General features: G+C 40.0%; 1 protein-coding gene across 1 annotated transcript in view; it reads left to right on the top strand.

The window, feature by feature from the left end:
* Positions 1-26,021, top strand: part of LOC130923021 (exportin-5) — a 56,465-nt gene that overhangs the window by 7,150 nt on the left and 23,294 nt on the right. Inside the window, exons 5-24 of the mRNA XM_057848390.1 lie at positions 1,273-1,455; positions 1,613-1,639; positions 3,522-3,707; positions 5,169-5,245; positions 7,022-7,051; positions 7,113-7,203; positions 8,580-8,663; positions 13,531-13,656; positions 13,725-13,815; positions 13,884-14,000; positions 15,468-15,580; positions 15,650-15,805; positions 15,878-15,919; positions 15,981-16,070; positions 17,538-17,737; positions 17,819-17,921; positions 19,225-19,406; positions 21,881-21,981; positions 24,066-24,162; positions 24,228-24,364. Coding sequence (XP_057704373.1) covers positions 1,273-1,455; positions 1,613-1,639; positions 3,522-3,707; positions 5,169-5,245; positions 7,022-7,051; positions 7,113-7,203; positions 8,580-8,663; positions 13,531-13,656; positions 13,725-13,815; positions 13,884-14,000; positions 15,468-15,580; positions 15,650-15,805; positions 15,878-15,919; positions 15,981-16,070; positions 17,538-17,737; positions 17,819-17,921; positions 19,225-19,406; positions 21,881-21,981; positions 24,066-24,162; positions 24,228-24,364 — 2,233 coding nt within the window. The remainder of the gene's footprint in view (positions 1-1,272; positions 1,456-1,612; positions 1,640-3,521; positions 3,708-5,168; positions 5,246-7,021; positions 7,052-7,112; positions 7,204-8,579; positions 8,664-13,530; positions 13,657-13,724; positions 13,816-13,883; positions 14,001-15,467; positions 15,581-15,649; positions 15,806-15,877; positions 15,920-15,980; positions 16,071-17,537; positions 17,738-17,818; positions 17,922-19,224; positions 19,407-21,880; positions 21,982-24,065; positions 24,163-24,227; positions 24,365-26,021) is intronic.

The following is a 26,021-nucleotide window of genomic DNA, read 5'->3' as shown; positions in this document are numbered from 1 at the left end:
GGACGTTTCAGGGTCACTCATTTTTGGGTCACTTCCTGTTGATATCGGGTCACTTCCGGTTGATTTGGGGACGTTTCGGGGTCACTCGTTTTGGGGTCACTTCCTGTTGACATCGGGTCACTTCCTGTTGATTTGGAGACGTTTCAGGGTTACTTTCTGTTAATACCGGGTCACTCCCTGTTCATATGGGGATGTTTTGGGGTCACTTCCTGTTGATATCAGGGCTTGGGGTCACTTCCTGTTGATATCGGGTCACTCCCTGTTGATATGGGGATGTTTTGGGGTCATTTCCTGTTGATATCAGGGCACTTCCTGTTGATTTGGGGACGTTTCGGGGTCACTCATTTTTGGGTCACTTCCTGTTGATATCGGGTCACTTCCGGTTGATTTGGAGACGTTTCAGGGTTACTTTCTGTTAATACCGGGTCACTCCCTGTTCATATGGGGATGTTTTGGGGTCACTTCCTGTTGATATCAGGGCTTGGGGTCACTTCCTGTTGATATCGGGTCACTCCCTGTTGATATGGGGATGTTTTGGGGTCATTTCCTGTTGATATCAGGGCACTTCCTGTTGATTTGGGGACGTTTCGGGGTCACTCATTTTTGGGTCACTTCCTGTTGATATCGGGTCACTTCCGGTTGATTTGGGGATGTTTCGGGGTCACTCGTTTTGGGGTCACTTCCTGTTGGTATCGGGTCACTTCCTGTTGATTTGGGGACATTTCGGGGTCACTCGTTTTGGGGTCACTTCCTGTTGATATTGGGTCACTTCCTGTTGATTTGGAGACGTTTCGGGGTCACTCGATTTGGGGTCACTTCCTGTTGATATCGGGTCACTTCCTGTTGATTTGGGGATGTTTCGGGGTCACTCGTTTTGGGGTCACTTCCTGTTGATATCTGGTCACTTCCTGTTGGTTTGGGGACGTTTCAGGGTTACTTTCTGTAAATATCGGGTCACTCCCTGTTCATATGGGGATGTTTTGGGGTCACTTCCTGTTGATATCAGGGCACTTCCTGTTGATTTGGGGACGTTTCGGGGTCACTCGTTTTGGGGTCACTTCCTGTTGATATCGGGTCACTTCCTGTTAATTTGGGGACATTTCTGGGTTATTTTCTGTTAATATCGGGTCACTTCCTGTTGATTTGGGGAGATTTTGGGGGTCACTTCCTGTTGATTTGGGTGAATTTAGCGGTCACTATAAGATAGATGGCAGCTTTTGCATTCTCTTTTTGATTTTTAAATTCCATTTTTATGATACACATTTGACGCAGGAAGCCCAAACTGAGCTGGTTATGCTGATCCTGCTCAGGCTGGCAGAGGACGTGATCACCTTCCAGACGTTGCCTCAGCAGCGGCGCCGAGACATCCAGCAGACGCTGTCGCAGAACATGGAGAGCATCTTCAACTTCCTCATGGCCATTCTACACGCCAACATCGAAGACTACCGAAAGCTGGTAAATATGATTTTGAACTGACGGCTGACGTTGACGTTCAAACCACTTATAACTGGCCCGTCCGTCAAAACGGAAGAGACGTCTATCGCCGTCAAACGCAGCCAGTGAGTCGATAATAACCCTCGGAAATGAATTTTTTCTTTTCTGTTTTATTTAGAAAGTGTTGCCACAACATGAACTAAAGGTGAGTTTGGCCGTTTCCTTCATTGTCTTCTCATAACCACTTCCCATTTCAAACAGATTGGATGTCTGTGGTTGTCAGTGGCAGTCAATGCCACGCAATAAGTTCATTTTGGGGCATTTCACGCCATTTCCTGTTCATTTTTGGTCTCTTCCTGTTAATTTTGGGACTCTGGAATGCCTCAAAATCAATAGTAAGTGACCCAATATGAACAGGAAGTGAACCTAAAATGCCTCAATCAACAGAAGGTGACCCAATATGAAAAGGAAGTGACCCTGGAATGCCTCAAGATAAATAGGAAGTGACCCAGTATGTACAGGAAGTGAACTCGAAATGCCTCCAAATCAGCAAGAAATGACTCTGAAATCCCACCCATATCAACAGGAAGTGACCCAATATGAACAGTTTCGGGGTCACTGCCTATTGATATCAGGGCACTTCCTGTTGTTTTGGGGGCGTTTTAGGGTCACCTCCTGTTGATATCGGGTCACTTCCCATTGATTTGGGGCGTTTTGTGGTCACCTCCTGTTGATATCAGGACACTTCCTGTTGATATTGGGTCACTTCCTGTTGATTTGGGGCCATTTCGGGGTCACTTCCTATTAATACCAGGTCTCTTCCTGTTAATTTGAGGATGTTATATGGTCCCTTCTGTTGATAAGGGGTCACTTCCTGTTAATTTAGGAGCGTTTTTGGGTCACTTCCTGTTGATATGGGGACAATTCGGGGTCACTTCCTGTTGATATCAGGGCACTTCCTGTTGATATTGGGTGACTTCCTGTTGATTTGGGACATTTAAGGGTCACTTCCTGTTGATTTTGGGTTACTGAAAAGGAAGAATGTCCCCAAATGAATAGGAAGTGACTCAAAATCAACAGGAAGTAACCTGTACATGTCCTAAAATGAACATGTAAATGTCAACAAAAGGTTTCGGGTCATTTCTTGTCAATATTTTTATCACTTCCTGTTGATTTGAGACATTTATGGGTCACTTCCTGTTGATTTTGGGTTACTGAAAAGAATGTCCCCCAAATAAATAGGAATTGACTCAAAATCAACAGGAAGTAACCTGTACATATCCTAAAATGAACAGGAAGTGGCATGTAAATGTCAACAAAAGGTTTCAGGTAAGTTCTAGTTAATTTTTGGTCACTTCCTGTTGATTTTGGGCCATTTGCGGGTGACTTCCTGTTTATTTAGGGCCATTTGCGGGTCACTTCTTTTATATTTTGGGTTACAGAACAGGAAGTGACTCAAGAATGTCCCCAAATGATTAGGAAGTGACTCAAAATCAACAGGAAGTGACCTGTAAGATTAACATAAAGAGGAAGTGACCTGTAAATACCCAAAAAAGACCAGGGTCAGAGAATAAGACATAACACTTGCTCTTAGGACATGCCCTTCAGCAAAATCACACTACTGAGCTGCCATTGCAACGTGAGTGCTGTGTCTGACCTGAGACAAAATGGAACTTGTAGATTGGGCACTGAGTTCTATGGATAAAATATTTTCTACGATGAGACCGACATCCAACCAACGCCCATGTCCAGCCAGCACCTTCACGTCTGGTTTGGACATCAACTGATCCAATGAACTAAAATTGACAATATGTGAAATTTCCATGGCAATCAATGACTTTTGAACGAAATGCGTAAGACTATGACTGGACTGATACACAATATGCTGTTTGTGCGACCCGGGCTGTTGGGGGACGGATTTCCGATAAGCATTTGCTTTTTCCGTCTTCCTTGTCTGTCTTCGTCTTTCCTTCGGGTAAACAAAAATTCCACACTCTGAAACTGTTAATAATTTTGATGATGATGATGACAATGACAATAAATTCATTCATTCATTCAAGCACGTTTCTTGGTTTTTGCAATGTCAGGCCAGAGCTCACTGTAGAGTGGCGGTGGTGACCCTGAGCACGCTAGCCGGCTACATCGACTGGGTTTCTCTGACGTACATCACATCGGACAACTGCCGTCTGCTGGAGAGCTTATGTCTGCTGCTAAGCGAGCCGGAGCTTCAGCTGGAGGCCGTGGAGTGCCTCCTGATCGCCATCAGTCGAAAGGTTGGCTAACTTTTCCTTGTTTTAAACGGCTCCTAAGGGGCAATTTACATGACGACTCTGCGACACAAAGACGCAATGACTCAGTAGCAGAATCGCCTCGCGTACATATGGTGTCGGCGGAGAGTGAAGGCGAAGACGAACAATTCTGAATCCTGCCTCCAAAGTGGAAGAATCCGATTGAGGGGGGCTTGCACCGCATGAATATCAAAAGCTCCCGCTGCGCGAGACCGCGCCGATTACGTCGGCACTCGTACATGTCACATTGGGCGTGCGCAGCTGTTACACGAAATTTCTGGGTTCGCGATGAGTCAGTAACAGGCACACGTTTGCAAAATAGACAATTTTTATTTATGACAATTGCAGAGTTCAAACGGTTTATTGAGTACAATCCCACAAAAGCAAGCAGAATCAGCACAACATATAAAAACAATAACGCTAGATATAGATTGTCACTTCTAAAATCCCCGCGCTACGATTAAAGCACACACGCACACAAAAACTAACGCTAGATATAGATTGTCACTTGTAAAATTCCCGCGCTACCGTCTAAGCACAAATATTCCCCCAACAATGAAAAGAACTCTTACCGTGACAAAAGGGCAGAGAGCCAACGCCCCGATCAGAGTCAGAAGAGGAACAAAACCAAGCGATCCGTACGTTATCCTTCGGCGGACTCTGACGGGGTGGAGAATATTCCTGGCTTTATAACAGTACATCTCGTGAGCACGAAGGTGGCCGGCCTCTAAGCTCAGATGATGAACCAATTTGCCCATATTCCCTCCCCGCTATGGTATGAGATTCCCTCCCAGTTGAGGTTTGTTGTGTTACAGGGGCGCCAGTATGTCGTGAGTACAAAACACGTTATCTCGTGAGATTCCCTCCCAACTGTGGAACCCAGATGCCAGGATGGTGTGAAGAACAATAACAGGTGTCGAAGTGGCCGAGTAAACAAGGAGAAGTTGTTACAATCAAGGTCACAGAGGCAATCATACATCACAGAGGCATAATGTGCTTCACTTAAGGCATAATGTGGTAATTCACTTCGGGTCACATAATATTTTCCCCCATCAGCAGCGGTGGTACTAAACATTAAAAACAGCAAATATGGCGGAATGTCGGCTTTGATTTACTGTTTTAATAATATTTTTAAATTAAATATGTTGAATGTTTCCATTTTTGTGCCTTTTTGAACAAAAGAAAAATGCCATTCCTTCGAGTGGGTGGGCATATTTTTTTCCAGGCTGAGGAGCTTGTTGGGGTCAAAGTGCATCATTCGCTGTCGCCTTGTAAATCTGCACTGCCCCCTAGGGCCTGGCATGAATACTACATCGTTTTCATGTCTAATTTCTACATTGTTTGAATGGAGACAGGCCCATATAAATGCAAATTTGAAATTATTCGTATTTTCGGAGAGTCACCATGTAAACGGCCCCTAATTCTTCTGTTGTCGCTCCTCCTCAGGGCAAACTGGAGGAAAGAAAGCCTTTCATGTTGCTGTTTGATGACGTCGCCATCAATTACATCCTTTCTGCAGCTCAGTGAGTCATCTCCATTCCCAGGCGTCCCTTGTTGAATTGACTACTCAGTCTTTTAAGTTAATTCTCAGATGACTGGTTTGGAAACGTCGTTTGCGTCTATATTGTCCTAATATTTTTCCTTGAGCCTCATGGCTTATAAAGTAACACTTTAAAATCTAATATGGGGAATCAAGAAGGAAAATGTAACGACTAGTGTAACCTAAAGTAGCGGAGTAAGAGTCGTATTTCTTTTCTCAAATCTACTCAAGTAAAAGTAAATAGTATGGCTTAGTAAAACTACTCTTATTAACATTAACTGTTCCCACAGATGACTTAAAATAGTTAGGTAAACCATACGCACAGGATACTAAACCGTACCCACAGTACACTAACCTGTACCCCCAGATCAGTAAACTGTACCCACAGTTAACTAAAAATACCATTTAGCAAACCGTACGTCCAGGATGCTAAACTGTACCCAAAGATTAGGAAACGGTTCCCACAGATGACTAAAAATACAGTTACTAAACCGTACACCAAGGATCCTAAACGGTCCACACAGGATACTAAACCTTACCCACAGGACACTAAACTGTACCCAAATGTTACTAAACTGTATCCACGCTCCAACAGATGACTAAAATTAATAAACCCTATGCTCAGCACACTAAACCGTGCGCACATGATACTCAACCGTACCCACTGGATACTAAACTGTACCCACAGATGACTAAAAACACAGTATACCAAACCTACCCACAAATTAGTAAACTGTACCCACCCTCCCACAGATGACTAAAAGTACAGTTTAGTAGACAGTACGCCCAGGATACTAAACCGTATGCGCAGGATATTAAACCGTACCCACAGGACACTAAATTGTACTCACAGATTGGTAAACTGTTCCCACAGATGACAAAACTACAGTTTACTAAACCGTACCCAAGGGATGCTAAACCGTACCCAAGGGAAACTAAACCGTACCCGCTGATACTAAAAATACAGTTTAGTAAACTGTACCCACAGGATACTAAACCGTACACACAGATTAGTAAACTGTACTCACAGATGACTAAAAATACAGTATACTAAACCGTACCCACAGGATACTAAACAGTATCCACAGATTAGTAAACTGTACCCACAGATGACTAAAAATAAAGTTTAGTAAACGGTATGCACAGGATACCAAACCGTACACACAGGATACTAAACCTACAGATGACTAAAAATATAGTTTAGTAAACCTACGCACAGGATACTAAACCATATGCACAGGATACTAAACCGCACTCACAGGATACTCAACTGTACCCGCAAATGACTAAAAATACAGGTCAGTAAACTGTACCCACAGATGATTAAAAATACAGTACACTAAACCGTACCTACAGGATACTAAACTGTACCCACAGATTGGTAAACTGTTCCCACAGAAGACTAAAAATACAGTTTAGTAAACCGTATGCACAGGATACTAAACCATACGCACAGGATACTAAACCACAGTTTTGTGATATTTACCTACATATTACTAAACTGTAACCACAGTTGACTGTAGTAATTCGTGGGTACAGTTTACTCTAAAGACAAGATTACTGAACTGTAGGTACAGTTTTTTTTCGTAATATTTGGGTACAGTTTTGTCATCTGTGAGTTAAAATGACTAAACTGTGGGATACAAAGTAGCTATGAAAAATATTTTTTCTTCCTTGGCACTGGAGGGGGGGGCGGGGCTCTATGATTATGTAGTAAACAGAACGATTATCCTAATGACTTGGTGTGTTCTGCTTCCAGGTCAGCAAATATTCCTGCCACCCCCACACAGTAAGTCGATGTGCGAATATTTCCCATTCTGGCCAGTTGGTGACCGCGTTCTGCATTGTAGACCAGTAGAGGTGGTGGAGCGACGGTACGTGTTCCTCAAGAGGCTGTGCCAAGTCCTATGCGCGCTCGGAAATCAACTCGTCTCTCTGGTGGTGCGTTCATGAACTTCCTAGAGGGTTTTGAAGATGATATCTGACTGCACGCAAACGTGACGCAGTTTTAACAGCGTCAATTTGCATGGTCAAGTCGTGTGTAGGCATGTGCCGGTATGAGATTTTGACGGTACGATAACCGTGAGCAAAAATACCGCGGTTTCACGGTATTACGGTATTGCTATTTTGAGTGTATGGGTTAAAAAAAAAAAATCCATTGAACAGGAATTTTTTTTTTCAGAACATAGTTGCAAATTGAAACATGAATATATTGTTAAATAAAATATCAATTAAAAAAACTAATATTTTAAATAAAATACAATTTATAGACTATACCCACAGCTCAAGTTGTTCAAGATTAGAGCACGAACAAAACAATTTCTATAAAAAAGTAAAAACACTTCTAAATATTTTTTTTTTTTTATTATACTGCATGACTTTGTTTTGAGGGTGGAAAAGCTCAAGTGAAGTTTCGCCATATTCAGCCACTGTGTCAACTCTAGTCTACATGTCATGCCTTTGTGTTAAAAAGAACATAAATAATTTATAAGTTAATAAGTTAGTTAAAAATGTATAAGTTAGTTAAAATGTCAATACTGTTGTGGAAAGGTTTCATCTAAAAAAAAAAAAAAAAAAAAAATTGGGAGTGTGACTTCTCCTTGATCCAGCGAACGTGGATTTGTGCTTAGGGCAAGATCATCTTTCTGCAATTAGCGATCTTTGATGCTACCATTTTCCCCCCCTTCATTCAAGCCACTGATTCAAGCAAATCAAGCTTGTTTTCTCACTCTGCGGCTGTAAAACTCGATGAAGTTGCTCTCCTAGCTAAACCTAGGCTAACATTTGTCTTTGTAAGCTTTGAAAGGAAAATGTGTGTTTTGTTTTTGGCGAACTTTTTCCATAGTGCTAATCTGTTGAAGCCACTCACACATGGAAAAATACAATTGTACAACGTTTTAAATGTATGCATTTTGTATATTCCACTTACCACGATTTGAGAGCTCAATAAATTGAAATTGAAAGAGTATTTGTTTTTGGGTTCGCTGGCTGTCTAGCCGATAGTCACTTTCACACACAGCAACAAACGGGAGGTGGTGAGCGCTGCCGCGCCACGTCCCTTCTGGCTGCAGTTTTGACACATGAAAAATAGCGAATACCGTTCTACGGTCTGACGGAAAATTTTAGTGGTTTTGAAACCGCGACGTTTTCACACCACGGTAAACCGTGAAACCGGTCACCGGCACATGTCTAGTCGTGTGATGTTTCTCGCCAAAATAACTTAAATATTTCTGTAGTCCGAAATGAAGAGTCGAGGACTATAGAAGTAAGAGATGATCCCTAGACACATAAACACCGCTGATTTAATGTCACTACAGGGTTCAGACGTTAAAGTGGATGTTCCCGCAAACCTCGGCAAGTACTTGGAAGCTTTGTTGGCGTTTACAACACATGCAAGCATGGTAAGGTTTATTACAAGTTTTCTATACGAAAGTATCGATACTGAAATGTTGTATGTGTGCTATCCGATAGCTAAAGTATCAATATTTTTGTCAGCTTTGAACAATTTGTTAAGAATATTGTTTTTTAAACTATATATATATATATATAAATATAAAAAGCTAACTTTTTTTAGCATTTAAGCTAGCGGACTTTTGCAATGCAAGTTAGCCATTTGTTTGGTTGTTCTTAAAGACGCATTAATTTTTAAATTTGTTTTACCATAGACTTCATAATATATTGACATTAGGGTTGTTCCGATCATGTTTTTTTGCTCCCGATCCGATCCCGATAGTTTTAGTTTGAGTATCTGCCGATCCTGATATTTCCCGATCCGATTGCTTTTTTTTTTTTGTTCCAATTCAATTCCAATCATTCCCAATAATTTTTCCCAATCATATACATTTTGGCAATGCATTAAGAAAAAAATGAATAAAACTCGGACAAATATATACATTCAACATACAGTACATAAGTATTGTATTTGTTTATTATGACAATAAATCCTCAAGATGGCATTTACATTATTAACATTCTTTCTGTGAGAGGGATCCACGGATAGAAAGACTTGTAATTCTTAAAGAATGTGACTTTGTATATTGTGACTAAATATTGCCATCTAGTGTATTTGTTGAGCTTTCAGTAAATGATACTGTAACCATTTAACTGTTCTGCCCAAATGCATGATAGGAAGTGCAACCATGACTGTGCGTAGTGACACCAATTGATATATCTTCTCTGCGTTGAGAAATAACATATGGTGTTAAGAAAAAGATCAACTACTACCTTTCTTCCCCACATTGCTTCCCACAATATTTTTAATTGTTGAGAGGGGGATTTTAAGGCTTTAGCCAATTAAATAAAGGCTCCAAAGACTGCCTAAATTCACTCTACTCATTTTACACTGCCTTGTAGCTCTATATATAAGTAAAACTGCACCTTTATAGATTGAACGCGACAATGCGTGAGTGGGTCGTGCAGCGTGTGCGTTAATTCCATTAAATATTTCAACGTGATTAATTAAAAAATAAATAAATAAAAAATACCGCCGTTAACGCGATAAATTTGACAGTCCTACTTTAAGCCAAAACTAAAGACTCTGGATGAGTGTAAGACATTTTGTAACGTGAAATACAATTAGAAAACGATTTAATAAAAAAAATTTTTTTTTTAATTTTTAAAAAAGGCATGTCCGATAATTTTTTGCCAATTCTGATACTTTGAAAATCGATCGGGACATCTTTAATTGACATGACACGGGGCGCAGGGCCGACCGTAGGTGACCTATTTTCAACAACTTTAAGTTCAAATATTTTCAAAACCAAAGCTGCTACTGACCTAAAACCAAGACTGACACCTACCTTAGCCATATATGAGTCTCCATGAGCAGCGGCATCAAAAATTCAAAGTCGTTCCCTTATAAAATTCTGATTATTTTTTTTAAAAATGGCTATAAAATTCTCAGATTTTACACGAGATACACAAAAATCACCAAATGCAGAGATAATCACCTATATTTTCAGGATCAATAGCAATATTTAACATATATAAGTTGCCCAAAATAGCAACTTAAATTTTTTTCAACAGCTAATAAAGCACTCAATTTTCACATGAGAAACTTAATACAGTGGTACCTCTACATACGAAGTTAATCCGTTCCAGGACCTTGTTTGTAAGTCGAAATGGTCGTATGTCGAGCAGGATTTTCCCATAGGAATACATTATAATTCCATTAATTCGTTCCACAGCCCAAAAACCTTCACTAAATCCATAAAAAATACTGCTGGTACTATTACAAATGGCAATTACACATAGCAAAACAAATAAATTATAAACCAAAATCAGAATAATAATAATAATAATAATAATTCCTGTATTAATGTAACGAATCGGGTTCTAATGTGGCGGACGTTTTTTGCTGACCCTGAACGCACCGCGGGGCTGACGTGCCAGAGACAGACCGGTGAGCTTGAGTTTCACTTTCACTTTGAATGTTTTCTTGAGAACAGCGTCAATTGCGGGACAGAAGGTGTTTTTGTTTTGAATAAGTTGTGAAATAAATGATAAAAACGTGGCGAAGTTGGCGATTTCTCTGGAGATGTTACCACAATAAGAATTGTCAGCTTAACTTATAAAGACTGGCGAACGATGGTCGGAGGAGGACCGTGGAGATGTATTGTTGAGCCATTTCACGGATGCCCACCCTACGCTCATATTTTTCTGTCATTTGAGTCTTCATTTAGAAGGTAAGCGTCAACTTTTTCCTTGTTTCACCACCTGTACCAACCTTTTCTGAAACCAGTGTTGATTTGTCACACAAGAAAATCCGCCGTGCATTCGTCTGCGGTGCTGCCATTGTCGTCGTATTTCGAGCATGTCGTCGGATGTAGAAACAAATGGCGAGTCAAATCTTACGTCGGATGTCGAAAAGTTTGTGTGTCGAAGCGATCGTATGTAGAGGTACCACTGTACTTGAGGAAAACTTGCAGAATCAATTATAAATAATTTATAAATAGACTATTAATAAATTCTATATACAATCACAACTTATAGAATAGAATAGCCGTTTATTGTCATTAGACAGTTGTATAGTTAGTTATATAGGTGTAGTGAATGAGGCTAGCGGCCGCCTGACGTAAACCGAGCTTTTCTCGTAAAAATTCTTGTGAATAAATGCTTAAATCCCCAAATTCTTCATAGATATGGACGTAAAACAGTCTTGATTCTTGGTTAAAAGCAAAAAAAAAATGTGCTGAGGGAATTTTGATGTTTTTTTCAGGCAGTCATCTATGTAAATCTCACTGGAACAGCATCAAACAAAAGTCACCTTGTCCGATGCAGATTCTTCACTCTTGACACCTTGTCCAAAGCACATTCTTGACTCTTGACACCTTGTCCAAAGCACATTCTTGACTCTTGACAAGGTGATGATGCTGGAACTTTGGTTTGGTGCCGTTCCACTGAGATTTACAAAGATGACTGCCGAAGAAATCATCAAAATTCCCTCAGTCCTTGATGATATGGGGCTGCGTGTCAGGCAAAGGCCTTGGGGAGATGGCTGTGGTAAAATCTGCAATAAATGCACAAGTTTACATTGAAATTTTAGATGGCTTTCTTATCCCTTCAATTGAACATCGGTTTGTCATTTTCCAAGATGACAATGCATCATGCCACGGAGCTAAAACTGTCAAAGCATTCCTCATCCAGTCAATGTCATGGCGTACAAATAACCCAGATCTCAACCCCATTGAAAACCTGTGGTGGAAATGGAAAGAAATGGCTCCGACCTGCAAGGATGATCTGTCAACTGCAATCAAAGAGAGTTGGCACCAAATTGATAGAGGTGTGCGAAATTTCCGATTCTTAGACTATTGGCGATTCGGCCGTGGAAGATTCGAGAACGATTCACAAACATCCAAATTGCGATTATTGAATTATACCAGGTAAAGCGGAAATAAAACACAGTCAGTGCGGTCTTCAGGACGCAATGAGGAACGGAGCGCGAGTAGCTAAACATCATGCTTGTCATTACCCGGCCCCTCGGGTAATGCCAATGCTCAACTCACGGCTCTTGCTCAACTCATGCCGCGAGATAAAAAAGACAACAACATACCTGACTGCTGCCGAAAGCTGCTACAAAGTACGTCCACGTAATGTTAAGGTAGATATCATATTTATATAGGACTAGATGCAGAATAGACTCTGTGGCGATAGCCGCACATGTAGAGAAAGCTAGATGCGGGCATTGGTAAACGGCCGCCATCTTAAAGCAGTAGACTTCCCTGCAAGGCTGTTGCAGCGAACCTAATTAACTTTTTATCTAAAATCCTCCTAAATCGGTAAAATATTGACATGAATCTATCTTTAAAATAGTTTTAAAACTTTGACATGTCGAAAGTAGACAAAAGAAGTTATGGAATAACAGGAGCAATTTTAACAACTTTAACGGTTGATTGACAACATTAAATTAATTGAATGTAGTTTAAAGCTGCTGATACAGAATGGGGGTTTGAGTACATACAATAGTCGTTTATTTAAGCCTTTTAAGCCTTAAGCCTTTTTTTTTATTTTTTAAATTTTTTTATAGTTTTTGTAACTAATGTACAAAACATTAGCAGCTAATAGCGTGGGGGGTGTCATCAATAATCGATTTATTATCGAATTGTAGCCTCTGAATCGTAATCGTAATCGAATCGTTAAGTGCCCCAAGATTCCCACCTCTACAAATTGATGAAGAATACTCATCAAGTCCATGCCTCAGAGACTGCAAGCTGTCATAAAAGCCAGAGGTGGTGCTACTAAATACTAGAGACATGTTTTGTTATTTCTTTGTTTGTTTCTAATGATTCCATATTCTTTTCCTCAGAATGGAGTGATTCCATGTATATTTCCCTGCACTTGCTCTGTGAAAGTAACATTTACTGACCACCACAATGTTTTTTATTCATTTCTTTTAGTGTTTCTGAATGCTAAAGCGGTACACTTTTGAACTAATTCATTAATTTTTCAAGCTTTTCATCTGAGTTTGTTCTACGTGATAAAATGTCTGAGTGAGTGCTCGTCCGAGACTGGTGATTCCATACTTTTTGCGAGGGGTTGTATTACTAAATGAAGCTCAGCCCCCTATGGTAAGGCGTGACGCAAAGAATGACTAAGTGTCAGGTCAATAGAGTTTTGAAGTCTATGGTTTTCCATATTCTAAAATTTATTCTGCAGCACTTTAAATGTACGGAATCAGATTACTCGATTATTCGAACTAAGCAATAGATTAATCGATTACCTAAATAATCGATAGCTGTTACAAACAGTGGTTTGCGCTTGTCACCACAGTTTCTGCGCTCGACCACCCTGCTCACATGGGCGTCCATCTTCCGGCACGAAACTCTTTCCCAAGAACCCGTCGTCGTCAAAATGACCATCAAGTACCTCAAAGCGTCCACGACCAACCTCGTCAAGGTGAGCGCGTCGTCGCTTCCCGAAACGCCGACCCGGATATCCGTTCACGTGTCGTCCCGTCTTTCCAGACGGGATTTCCGTCCAGGAACGATCACCCGAGTTGCCAGTTCTCGCGGGTGGACTTCGACAGCGACGAGGATTTCAACGCTTTCTTTTTTTGTAAGCATTTCTCTGCTGAGAATCTCTAACCCTAACCCATGTCGCTGATCATTCCTTCTGGTCATCAGCATACCGGTCGTGCCTGGGACAAGGCGTGCGCTGTGCGTGTCGGATCGTTCCCTTGGAGGCGTTCGAGATGTCCGCCATGTGGCTGCGATTACTGCTCGGCAACATTAACGAACCACGTATGTAGCTGCGTCCTTTGGAAAATATACAAAATGACGAAAAATGGAAATGAAAGAATATTTTAGGTGCTTGAAATGTATACAAAACGTGATTAAAAGGGGGGGGAATTCATTTAGCTGTATTGTGTGTTAGATAAACTAAAAATTACTGAAATTAAATACATGAATCTTTTCATTTTCATATTTCAGGGTTTCCACTACTTACGGTGGTATGAAAAGTATATGAACCTTTAGGAATTTCTCACATTTCAGCATAAAATCATCTCTGTGTTAAAATCACACAGATGAAAAAACAGTGCCTGCTTTAACACCACCCAAACATTTATAGGTTTTCATATTTGAATGAGGATAATATGGAAACAATGACTTAAGAGGGAAAAATAAGTACGTGAACAATCACATTTAATATTTTGTGCCCCCCCCCCCCCCCCCCCCCCCCCCCCCCAGGATCACGATCACACACTAACACAACAGAGTGGACGGTGACACAGAGAACGAATGGAAAATCTTTTTTTATTTTTTATTTATTTATTTATTTATTTTTTTAATTAGATAAAACATTTTCATTTCAAAACATGATTATCGAAATAATAACAATTATTTTGGAATATTTTGCTGCTTACATGAGTTACTTTATAGACTGGATTTAAATATAAAACAATGGGGACATATCAAAATTCTATAACAGCGTATTTACCAGAAGTAAATTCAATTTAAAATATAGAATTTAGGAGCCTGTACCGTTAAATTTATAAACTATCCTAATCGGGTCTTTAAAAGTATGGTGCCATTTGGACATACCAGAGTGGACATTTTGTGATAAAGTTAGCCCTCCGCCTAGCTTTGTTAGCATAAATGCTAACATGACTTTGGATACTTGATGTGAATTGTATCATTTTTCAAATGAACCTTTTAAAATGTTTCAAATATTTTCTTTGATATATAGCTTTAACAAAGTGGAAACTTTATGATCACACACTACCGTAACTTAACAAGAGTGGACAGCACAGTGACAGTGGGGACAAACAGAAAATCTTTTTTAATTAAATAAAACAGAATAGAATTCAGGAACCTGTACTTTTGAATTTATAAACTAAACTATCATACCCAGGTTATTTTTAAATAGGGTGCCATTTGGAAATAGCAGCGTTGACACCTTATGCTAAAGTTAGCCCTCAGCCTATGTTTCCTAGCATAATAGCTAACATAACTTTGGATACTTGATGAGAATTGTATCATTTTACAAATAAACCTTTTTATTTTTAAAAAGGGTGCCATTTGGAAATAGCAGAGTGGACACTTTGTGCTAAAGTTAGCCCTCAGCCTAGCTTTCCTAGCATAATAGCTAATGTAACTTTGGATACTTGATGAGAATTGTGTCATTTTACAAATAAACCTTTTAACATGCAAAATTCAATAACAACCTTTGTACCAAATGACGACGACTCGTGTCATTTTCCTTTCTAGCTCCAGGCGAGGGCTTATGTCCGCGCTTGTCCGCTCCAGCTCTCGAATGGGACGCCGCCACTGTGTTCCTGGAGTGCGTGGTGCCACATGTGTTGAAGACTCTGGACGAGGAGGTAACAGACAACGCTTTGAGACATAAGGGGACTGCAGGAGGCTCACTTTCCGTGAATTTGACCACGCAGAAGTTACCGGTAGACGTGAGCATGGAGCTGCTGGAGGCCGTGCTAAACTACGACAGCCAAGACCCTCACGTGGTATCCTGCGTGCTCACCATCGTGTCCACCCTGTTCCCCTTAATCCAACACAGACTTCAGTTCCTGCCTCAGGTCCTTTTCAAGGTGGGTCGAGGTGGTCAAAATCTAACATGTACAAACTCAACTCATTAACTGCCATTGATGGCCATCTTGCAGCTGTTTGAAACGGCGACATTTCAGCCGGTTCAGGAAGCGAAGGTAGGTCTCGCGCACAATAATGTCAATCGCCGCCAATGGCAACGATCTATTTTGAAAACAGGCACTACGTAGCCGAGCCGTAACCAGCGTGAGGAGACACGCCGGCGCCGCCCTCATCAAGATTTGCCGGGATTTCCCCCAGTTAATTTTGGTAATTTCACACTGTCTGTACGATACGATGACTCCTATGAACATATTGGCCAGCAGATGGCGCCCAAACTGTGCTGATTTGCTCCATTTTTCACCCTTCTGCCGTGAATATAAATGGAGAGACAGAACCAAAAGTGGTATTTGCCATGTAGCATTTTTTTTTGTTTGCCATGTGGCTTTTTTGTTTTGCCATGTAGATAAAATGGAATTTGCAGTGTGACATTATTTTTGCCATGTGGCAAAATGGATTTGCCATGTGGAAAAATGGATTTTGCCACGTGGCAAAAAAAAAAAATGGAGAGACAGAAAGAACCAAAAGTAGTATTTGCCATGTGGCATTTTTTTTTTTTTTTGCTACGTGGCATTTTTTTGCCATGTGGCAAAATGGATTTTGCCATGTGGCATTTTTTTTGCCATGTGGCAAAATGGATTTTGCCATGTGGCAATTTTTTTTTGTCATGTGGCAATTTTGTCATGTGGCAAAATGGATTTTGCCATGTGGCAAAATGGATTTTGCCAGGTGGCAATTTTTTTTTGTCATGTGGCAAAATGGATTTTGCCATGTGGCAAGATGGATTTTGCCATGTGGCAAGATGGATTTTGCCATGTGGCAAGATGGATTTTGCCATGTGGCAAAATGGATTTTGCCATGTGGCATTTTTTTCCCATGTGGCAAAATGGATTTTGCCTTGTGGCAATTTTTTTTGTCATATGGCAAAATGGATTTTGCCACTTGGCAAAAAAAAATGCCACGAGTAATGCATACAAGACAATTTGAAAATGGCAAAACGCGAGTCGTTCTCATGGCAATATCAGCTAGTAAAAGCAATTTCTATATAAATTGCGATTGTTGCTTTCCTGTGATGGAATTCAGGGTAATTTCCTGTAGATATCCGGCCACTTCCTGTTGATTTGGGGGCATTCCAAGGTCACTTCCTTTTCATATTGGGTCACATCCTGTTGATTTTGGGGCATTTATGGTTCACTTTTCATATTGGGTCACCCTCTGTTGTTATGGGTGGGATTTTGGGGTCACTTCCTGTTGATTTTGAGGTGTTTCACAGTCGCAGCCTGTCTAAACACAGCCTTTAGACATTGTGTCACTTCCAGTTGATTTTGGGGCATTTAGGGGTAAATTCCTGTTGATTTAGGGTCAATTCCTGTTCAGTAACCCAATATTTAACAGGGAGTGACCTGTAGAAGCCCCAGGATCAACAGGAATTAACCCATAATTGCCCCAAATTGAAAATGAAATGACTATAAATGGACTCATTTATTGGCATTGGCTGCTATAGACGTCTAATCGGCTTGAAGTGGGTGCCTACTTCAAACGGATTGGACAGCATAAGGAGGAAAAGAGCTTATTTTTCTGTTTATTAGCTGTTTTCTAGAATATAGAATGATATACAATCACCTTTAATTTTAATGTGGTACTAGTGGTCAAAATGTCCATTTGTTTTGGTTGCAGCCGTGTTTCGACATGTTTTACGCCCACGTGAAGGAGATGTTCGCCGGCGACCCGAAGCTATCCTTCATGGAGAAAGGCGCGTTGATGGAATCTCTGGTCCTCATCAGCAACGAGTTCAAGAATTTTGACAAGCAGAAGGCGTTCATAGACGAGCTGTTAGCTCCCATCATGTCTGAGTGGATGTCTGACACTATTAAACAGTGTGTTACTAGTCCTTTCTGTTTTACGTGGTCAAGTTTGCTTTGACTTGGATTGACTTTTACGTGCGATCGTCATCTCAGAGTGCTGTCCAACCCCGTTCTGTTCCTCGCTTTCGTCGGAGCCGATCGGGTGGTCGAAGAGCAGCTGGGAGAGGTGGACGACGTCGGCCTCAACAGGGCAAAGGTAAGCGTTTATTAGAAGACGGAAGTTCTCTGCTATGGAGCTACATTTAAGAAAAAAATACACCTCCGTGAAGTTGCAAATTCTAAAACTGATGTCAATGGTTTGTGCTGCGTTTGTGCCATAAAAAGTTTCGTTTGCACTGCTATCGTTTTTGAGATATTAATTTCGAGTGACGTCAATCGCAGCCCCTCCGTCGCGGGCAAACAAAGCAATTGTGCTTTTTGAAGCTTTAGACTTTTACACTTTTGATAATTTGTAAAGCTGTAACACATGTGTACACGTCTGTTCACAACGACACGCATTTTAACAATAAAACACTTGACACAAAACAATTGTTCAAATGTCCATCTAGTCTGAACAATATGTAAATTTAGTAGATTAGCCTTATTTGCCTCACAAAAGTCCGCTAGCGTAAATGCTACGAAAGCTAACGTATTTGCAATTATCATAGCTCTTATTACATAGCAAATCGCTGACACATAACTTCTCAAACTGTACCTCTAAACCTAATTACAAATGCATACACGAATATATTTTAGCTGAAACAACTAACAGCCTTATTTGGGCCAAACAACAGCGCATCATGTCAGAGTCTGCTCAAAAGTCATACATGGTGACAGTCCAGCCAGACCCAACGCTGTCGCCAGAGGGCAGTGTATCCTCCATCATTTAATAAAATACAATACTTTTGGATAGTTATTTTGAGATTTAGGGGTACTTAATGGGTAAATTCCAATTCACACAGAAATTCGGGTAGGAACGGAATTCGATCGTAATCCACGGAATACATACGGTCTTTGTACATGACCAAAAACGGGGGGGGGGGAAGTGTGCTAGCTTAAATGCTAACGTATTTACAATTCGAATAGCAAATCACTAACACGTAACTCCACAAACTGTAGCTGTAAACTTAATTACAGATGCATAAACAAACATATATTAGCTGAATCAGCTAACTACAGCTAACTAGCTAAACTAATGCTCCGCTATCCTTTATCCATGTCAGATGTCTGAGTACTCCTATATATGGAAGCATTTTTGACAGTCCAGCCAGACCCAGCTCTGCCACCAGAGGGGAGTGTATCCTCCACCATTGAACAACATACTACTCTTTGACTTTTTGGATAGTTATTTTGAATTTTTAAAGGGTTAATTCCAATTTATGCGGATTACGTCTCCAATATAGTACAGCCATATGCATATTGACCCAAAACCAGTGTTGATATTATACAATATCTTTTGTGGCATCATTTTGTTGTTAATAATACAGTATACAATACTAATAATACTGTCTTTTTACCAGCTGGGCTTCTGTTTGAACACCATGCTCTCTGTGATCAAGCGGTCGCGTTGTCCCGCCGACCCGCAAGCGGCCGAGGCCGGGGGCTTCTTGGCGGGCTACTCGCCTTTAGGAGCGCCCATCTACAAAAATCCCGCTGCCGCCCAGTTTCTAGCCTTCCTGCCCAACCTGCTTGCTCTAATCAGGTACGTGTCGGGGCTGGAGATCTAGGAGCTTTTTTTTCTCCCATTGATAAAGCAATTCTTTTAGGCTAAAAAAAAAACTTTATTTTTCCTCTTCTGCTTCTATGGCAGCGTTTGTAACTGGTTTATCCACCATCATGAAACAAAATACAGTACTCTTAGACTTTTTGGATAGTTATTTTACTTACGCGGAAATTCGGTTTACTTTGCCAGCGTAGGAACAGAACTTGTCCGTAACCCGAGGATTACCTATATTGGTCCAGTAAAAATGCTGTTTTGAGTATGTGAGCAGTCAGAGAGGTCCACTACTAAAATTCTCAAACCTTGGCCAAAACTTATTCAAAATTGTGGATTTACAGTACTACAAAAATGAGAACTGTAATGTGATCAAAGTATACATGGATGCTTTTTAATTCATTTTTTAAATATTGGTACAGCAAAAATGCATAGTTTTGTGTATAGGAGTAGTCTGAGAGGTCCACTACTAAAATTCTCAAATCTTGGCCAAAACTTATTCAAAATTGTGGATTTACAGTACTACAAAAATGAGAACTGTAATGTGATCAAAGTATACATGGATGCTTTTTAATTCATTTTTTAAATATTGGTACAGCAAAAATGCATAGTTTTGTGTATAGGAGTAGTCTGAGAGGTCCACTACTAAAATTCTCAAACCTTGGCCAGAACTTTTTCAAAATTGTGGATTTACACAATTAGTACTACAAAAATGATGACTGTAAAGTGTTCAAAGTAGGGCTGTCAAACGATTAAAATTTTTTAATCTAGTTAATTACAGCTTAAAAATGAATCATAATTAATCGCAATTCAAACCATCTATAAAATATGCCATATTTTTCTGTAAATTATTGTTGGAATGGAAAGATGAGACACAAGATGGATATATACATTCAACATACGGTACATAAGTACTGTATTTGTTTATTATAACAATAAATCAACAAGATGGCATTGACATTATTAACATTCTGTTAAAGCGATCCATGGATAGAAAGACTTGTAGTTCTTAAAAGATAAATGTTAGTACAAGTTATAGAAATTTTATATTAAAACCCCTCTTAATGTTTTCGTTTTAATAACATTTGTAAAATTTTCAATCAAAAAATAAACTACTAGCCCGCCATTGTTGATGCCAATAATTACTTACACAATGCTCATGGGTTCTGAAGCCTATAAAATCAGTCGCAGCCAAGCGCCAGCAGATGGCGACAAAACTCCGAAAAACACAAGTACACATTTCACTGTGCTGTCATTTTAATGTTTGAGCGGGGCATGTGCGTTAATTGCGTCAAATATTTTAACGTGATTAATTTAAAAAATTAATTACTGCCCGTTAACGCGATAATTTTGACAGCCCTAGTATAGAGCCTACCCACCGACGTCATAAAACCACGTGCTCGCTGTATGGTTCCGCTCACTTGTCCGTCATTTTGTCTCTCTATTAGCATTGGTTTCAATTGATCGAGGAATTTAAAATGCATTTCATGGAAGACCCGGTGCTTTCTGATGCCGTAAACTCACTGGATGTGTTGCATAAAAGGCGTTATGTGGAAAAGCTTCGTTCTATACAGTCGCCAGATCCATATTTGATGCCTAAATCGATGATTTTTGACCGGCTGCCTTCACCGTCTCTGCCTGACCCTGATATTTACAACTATCTTGTCCACACAAAATCAGCCTATTCTCACGAAAGTTTGAAAAACTTTAAGAGGTTGGAGGCTTATAAATGCTACGTTGCTGGTTGGGTGAAACAGGTCCTCGTACACGAAAATTCGGCAGGAATCTTGTGCTCGGAAGGTGAGTTACGAAATTTTCAATTCAAAATCTTTTGTTCTTGCTAACATCCACTATCAAGTCTAATGTATTTCATGTCATTTGTCAATGGAGCTAGGGCTTTTAATGTTTATGTGGTTTAGCGATAGCACTCACTACATACATACGTGTATGTTGTCGGCGATTAGCCTAGCAATGATCTTAATTGTGGTTGTCAGCCCAAAACCCTCTAAATATATATTAAATGAATCTTACCAGATATAAAATGACTACTACATAATCTGTGGTAATCGTTTGGAGCCCAGTTTTCTCGTCGAATTGCAGCAGCCCATCTCGCTCTCTTCTCTCCGGGTCTCTCGGAATCCGGTAGAACTTCAAGTCTCTCCGTCTATCTTCTCTGTTATTGCAACCGACCGCCACACACGCCTTCACCATTTTGATTATTAATGTTAACGAGCAGAAAAACACGTCGTAAATAGGAGGAATGTACGTAGCCGTAACAGGTCAACACGATGTGTTGCCGGACAAGTGGGCGGCACCAGTCAGGAGAGCGGAGTTGCGACGTCACGTGGGTAGGGTCTATATATATTTTCTTTTTTTTTTTTTTACTAACAACCACTGCATATAATCAGTGAATCCTACACACCTCAGCTGGATAATCACATTCCTGCTTCATCTCCACGCAGAACTCAAAACAGTTTATTCATGCCGGAGAACCGAGCTCGCCTGAGCGAGACATTCACCCGAGTGTACGATCTGATGGACGGGGAGAGGAACGTAGTTCTCGGTAAGCCTTTTTTTATTTTATTTTATACCTGTGAATTAAATAGCAGCATTGTAACTAAAGGTCGACCGACATGGGATTTTCAAAGGCCGATACCGAAACCAATTTGGGAAAAAAAAAAAAAAAAAAATTCAGCCAATGTTTAAAGTCGATTTTGTAAACTGATATTTGAGGCTGATATGTTTTTGTTTTAAGCGGGTTATTATGAAATGAAGCATTCATTATATGAATGTATATACAAGAGGTTTTTCGTCCACTACTTCCTTTTGTAACACTGGCCACTAGATGGTGCAAAATCATAATTGACAAAGATCATTACCTAAACAGTGGACATAGGTCATTCTATTTTACTGGCTATATATCGGCTGATATCGGCCGATATGTATCACCCCTATATATCGGTAGACCTTTATAAGACAGATCACCACCGAAACAGTTAACAAAACTGTTATCTTATTATATCGGCCAATATTTGGTAATCTTGGAAAAAAGTCCATATATCAGCATGATATAGTAGCTAGCCAACTAATGGGTTGATCTTTATGAGGAAAAATTAGTACCTAAGCAGCTTACATCAGGTCTTCTATTATATCGGCTGATCTTGGAAAAAGTCTATATATCGGCCCGATATAGTAGCTAGCCAACTAATCGGTCGATCTTTATTAGGAAAAATTAGTACCCAAGCAGCTAACATTAGGTCTTCTATTATATCGTCTATATATTTGCTGATCTTGGGGGAAAAAAAACTCCATATATCGGTCGACCTTTATAAGGAAGATCACCACCCAAACTTAACATAACAGTTGTCTCATTATATCGACTGATATCGGGCATTCTTGAAAAAAGTCCATATATCGATCAAGCATTATCTTATTATATTGGGTGATCTTTTAAAAAAAAAAACTCCATATATCAGCCCAATATGCTAGTAATATGATGAATAAATAATAGCTAGCAAAAGATCGTCTGTTATATCGACTATATACTAGCATTTGATGATCGCTGATCTTGAAAAAAGTCCATATATCGGCCAGACATATCGGTCGACCTTTGTAAAATCTCCACCCAAATAGTTAACATAAGTTATCCTATTATATTGACCGATATCTGGTGATCTTGAAAAAAAAAAAAAAGTCCATATATCAGCCCGATATAGTCGCAAGCCAACTAATCGGTCGATATTTATGAGGAAAAATTAGTACCCATGCAGCGTGCATAAGGTCTTCTATTATCTCGGCTATATATTTGATGATTGCCAATCTTGATAAAAGTCCATATATCGGCTTGATATATCGGTCAACCTTTACAACACAGATCTCCACCCAAAAAATTGACATAAGTTATCTCATTATATCGGCCGATATCAGGTGATCTTGAAAAAGTTCATATATCAGGCCGATATTGTTGCTAGCCAACATATCGGTCAAGCATTGAGAAGGATTAGCATCCAAGCAGCTAACACAAGGTCTAGCTATAGATTTGCTGCTCGCCGATCTTGAAGAAATGTCCATGTATCGGCCCGATATATCGGTGAATATTATAAGAAAGGTCACCACCCAAACAGTTAACATAAGTTATTATATTGGCCGATATCGGGTGATCTTGAAAAAAGTCCATATATCTGCCCGATATAGCAACTAGCCAACATATTGTTCACGCATTATGAGAAAGATTAGCATCCAAACAGCTAATATAAGTTGTTTTATTATATTGGCCGATCTTGAAAAAGTCCATATATCGGCCCTAAATATCTGTTGACCTTTATAAGAAAGATCACCACCCAAACAGTGAACACTTATTATATCGACAAATACCTGGCATTCTTGAAAAATGTCCATATTTCGGCCCGATATAGTAGCTAGCCAACATATCGGTCAAGCATTATGAGAAAGATTAGCATCCAAGCAGCTAATACAAGTTGTTCTATTATATTGGCCGATCTAAAAAAAAAAGTCCATCTATCGGCTGACCGGGATATATATCGGCTGACTGATATATATATATATATATATATATATATATATATATATCGGCTGACCATGATATATACCGGTCGACCTATAGTTGTAACCCATTGTCCTTTCCAGGTTTGGCTAATCCCGTTCAGGATTCATACGACACGCCAACTTTAAAAACCAACTTGGAACGCATGCAGGGATTCTTCTGCCATATGTTCGAAAACAGGTAACGTTAGCCTCCTCCGACTCCCAATTTCCGTCCCGTCGTTTGACTGGAATTGTCGTTCGCAGTTTTCACCTTCTAGGAAACGGCGGGCCTTCCCTGCAGCAGGAGTTCTACAACATCGACGGACTGGCGGAAAAAATTTCCGCCTCGGCTTTCTTCTCCCTCGACCACGTGCCGGACTACAGACTTCGGCCTATTCTTCATATCCTCTTTCGCTAGGTTTTGCGATATTGTCGGCGGGTTTTGATCGGAGATGGGCTAGCACGTTTATCACAAGTAGACGTCCGTGGTTTTAGAGGTGTTTCGGGGTCACTTCCTGTTGATATCAGGTCACTTCCTGTTTATCTGTTCACTTCCTGTTGATTTGTAGGCATTTTGGGGTCACTTCCTGTTGATTTGGAGGCGTTTTGGGCTCCCAGAAGCCTGTGACCGTGTGCTTTGGTCAGATGAGACCAAGATTGAGCTTTTTGGCAACAAACACTCTAAGTGGGTCTGGCATGCCATGAAAGATGCGCATGCTGAAAAGCACCTCATACCCACTGTGAAGTATAGGGTGAGGTCAGTGATGCTGTGGGGTTGTTTTGCTTCCAAAGGCCCTGGGAACCTTGTTAGGGGGCATGGCATCATGAATGCTTTGAAATACCAGGACATTTTAAATCAAAATCTGTTGCCCTCTGCCTGAAAGCTGAAGATGGGTCGTCACTGGGTCTTTAAGCAAGACAATGACCCTAAACATATGGCCAAATCTACACAGAAATGGTTCACCAGACACAAAATCAAGCTCCTCCCATGGCCATCTCCGTCCCCAGACCTTGTTTTGTTGGCAAAAGGGGGTTGTACAAAGTATTAACACCAGGGGTGCTAATAATTGTAACACACATTATTTGATGTCAAATAATTATTTCTTTATGTGGGATTTTTTCCCCCACTGAATAAGTGCACTTGTATTGAAGGTTGAATTTTTCTCTTTTTTTCCATTAAGGTCCCATATTATTTAAATTAAAAAAAAAATATTAGAAGCTAAAAAACACATCTAAACCAGGGGTGCCAATAATTATGGAGGGCACTGTATTCAGCATGTTGTTCTCTATTGTATTTTTATTAGGGCTGTCAAAATTATCGCGTTAACGGGCGTTAATTAATTTTTTAAATTAATCATGTTAAGATATTTGACGCAATTAACGCATGCAATGAATGACCCGCTGGCATATTGCCTCAAACATTACAGTGAGGCCGTTTATGGACATTAAGAGTGACGTGAATGCCACCGGCCGCTTGGGGGCAGCGCCGTTCCATACTCATGTTAGGTCTTCTAAACGTGGGAGAATTAGTAGTTGTGACTTGTGAGACGTTTATGCTGTATTCACAATGCAATGCAAATTGCTATTTGTGCTCCACACATATTTCGGTAAGTTTTCTTTCTATGTGTCTCTTTGTTTTATTTTGGGTAAGATATGTAGAGATACAGTGGGGAGAACAAGTATTTGATACACTGCCAATGGGAAAACCCATTGGTAATGTATCAAATACTATACACTGTATATGTTATACAGTAAAGGCGAGTGGACACAGGCGTTCTTTGGACCGCGCCGTTTATTGGCATAAGCTTCTCCTTCACAACAAACATAAATATCGTTTAGTGAAAGCACAACAAAAATAATATTCCGATCTCTCTCTCAAAAAAAAAATAATGTTCACAAAAAGAAAAGCACTTCAGTCTATAGTAATGAGGCCCTATTTTGACACACAGTTAGACAACAATGCAAAATGAACTGGCATTCCGTATCAAAATAGCTATGCAAAATAGACGTAAAACTTTTCACTCTATTTTTATTATTGTTATTTTTATTCTTCTTATT

Source organism: Corythoichthys intestinalis, chromosome 10 (genome assembly GCF_030265065.1).
Source record: "Corythoichthys intestinalis isolate RoL2023-P3 chromosome 10, ASM3026506v1, whole genome shotgun sequence".
Lineage (NCBI taxonomy): Eukaryota > Metazoa > Chordata > Actinopteri > Syngnathiformes > Syngnathidae > Corythoichthys > Corythoichthys intestinalis.
This window is presented reverse-complemented; position numbering and strand designations above follow the sequence as displayed.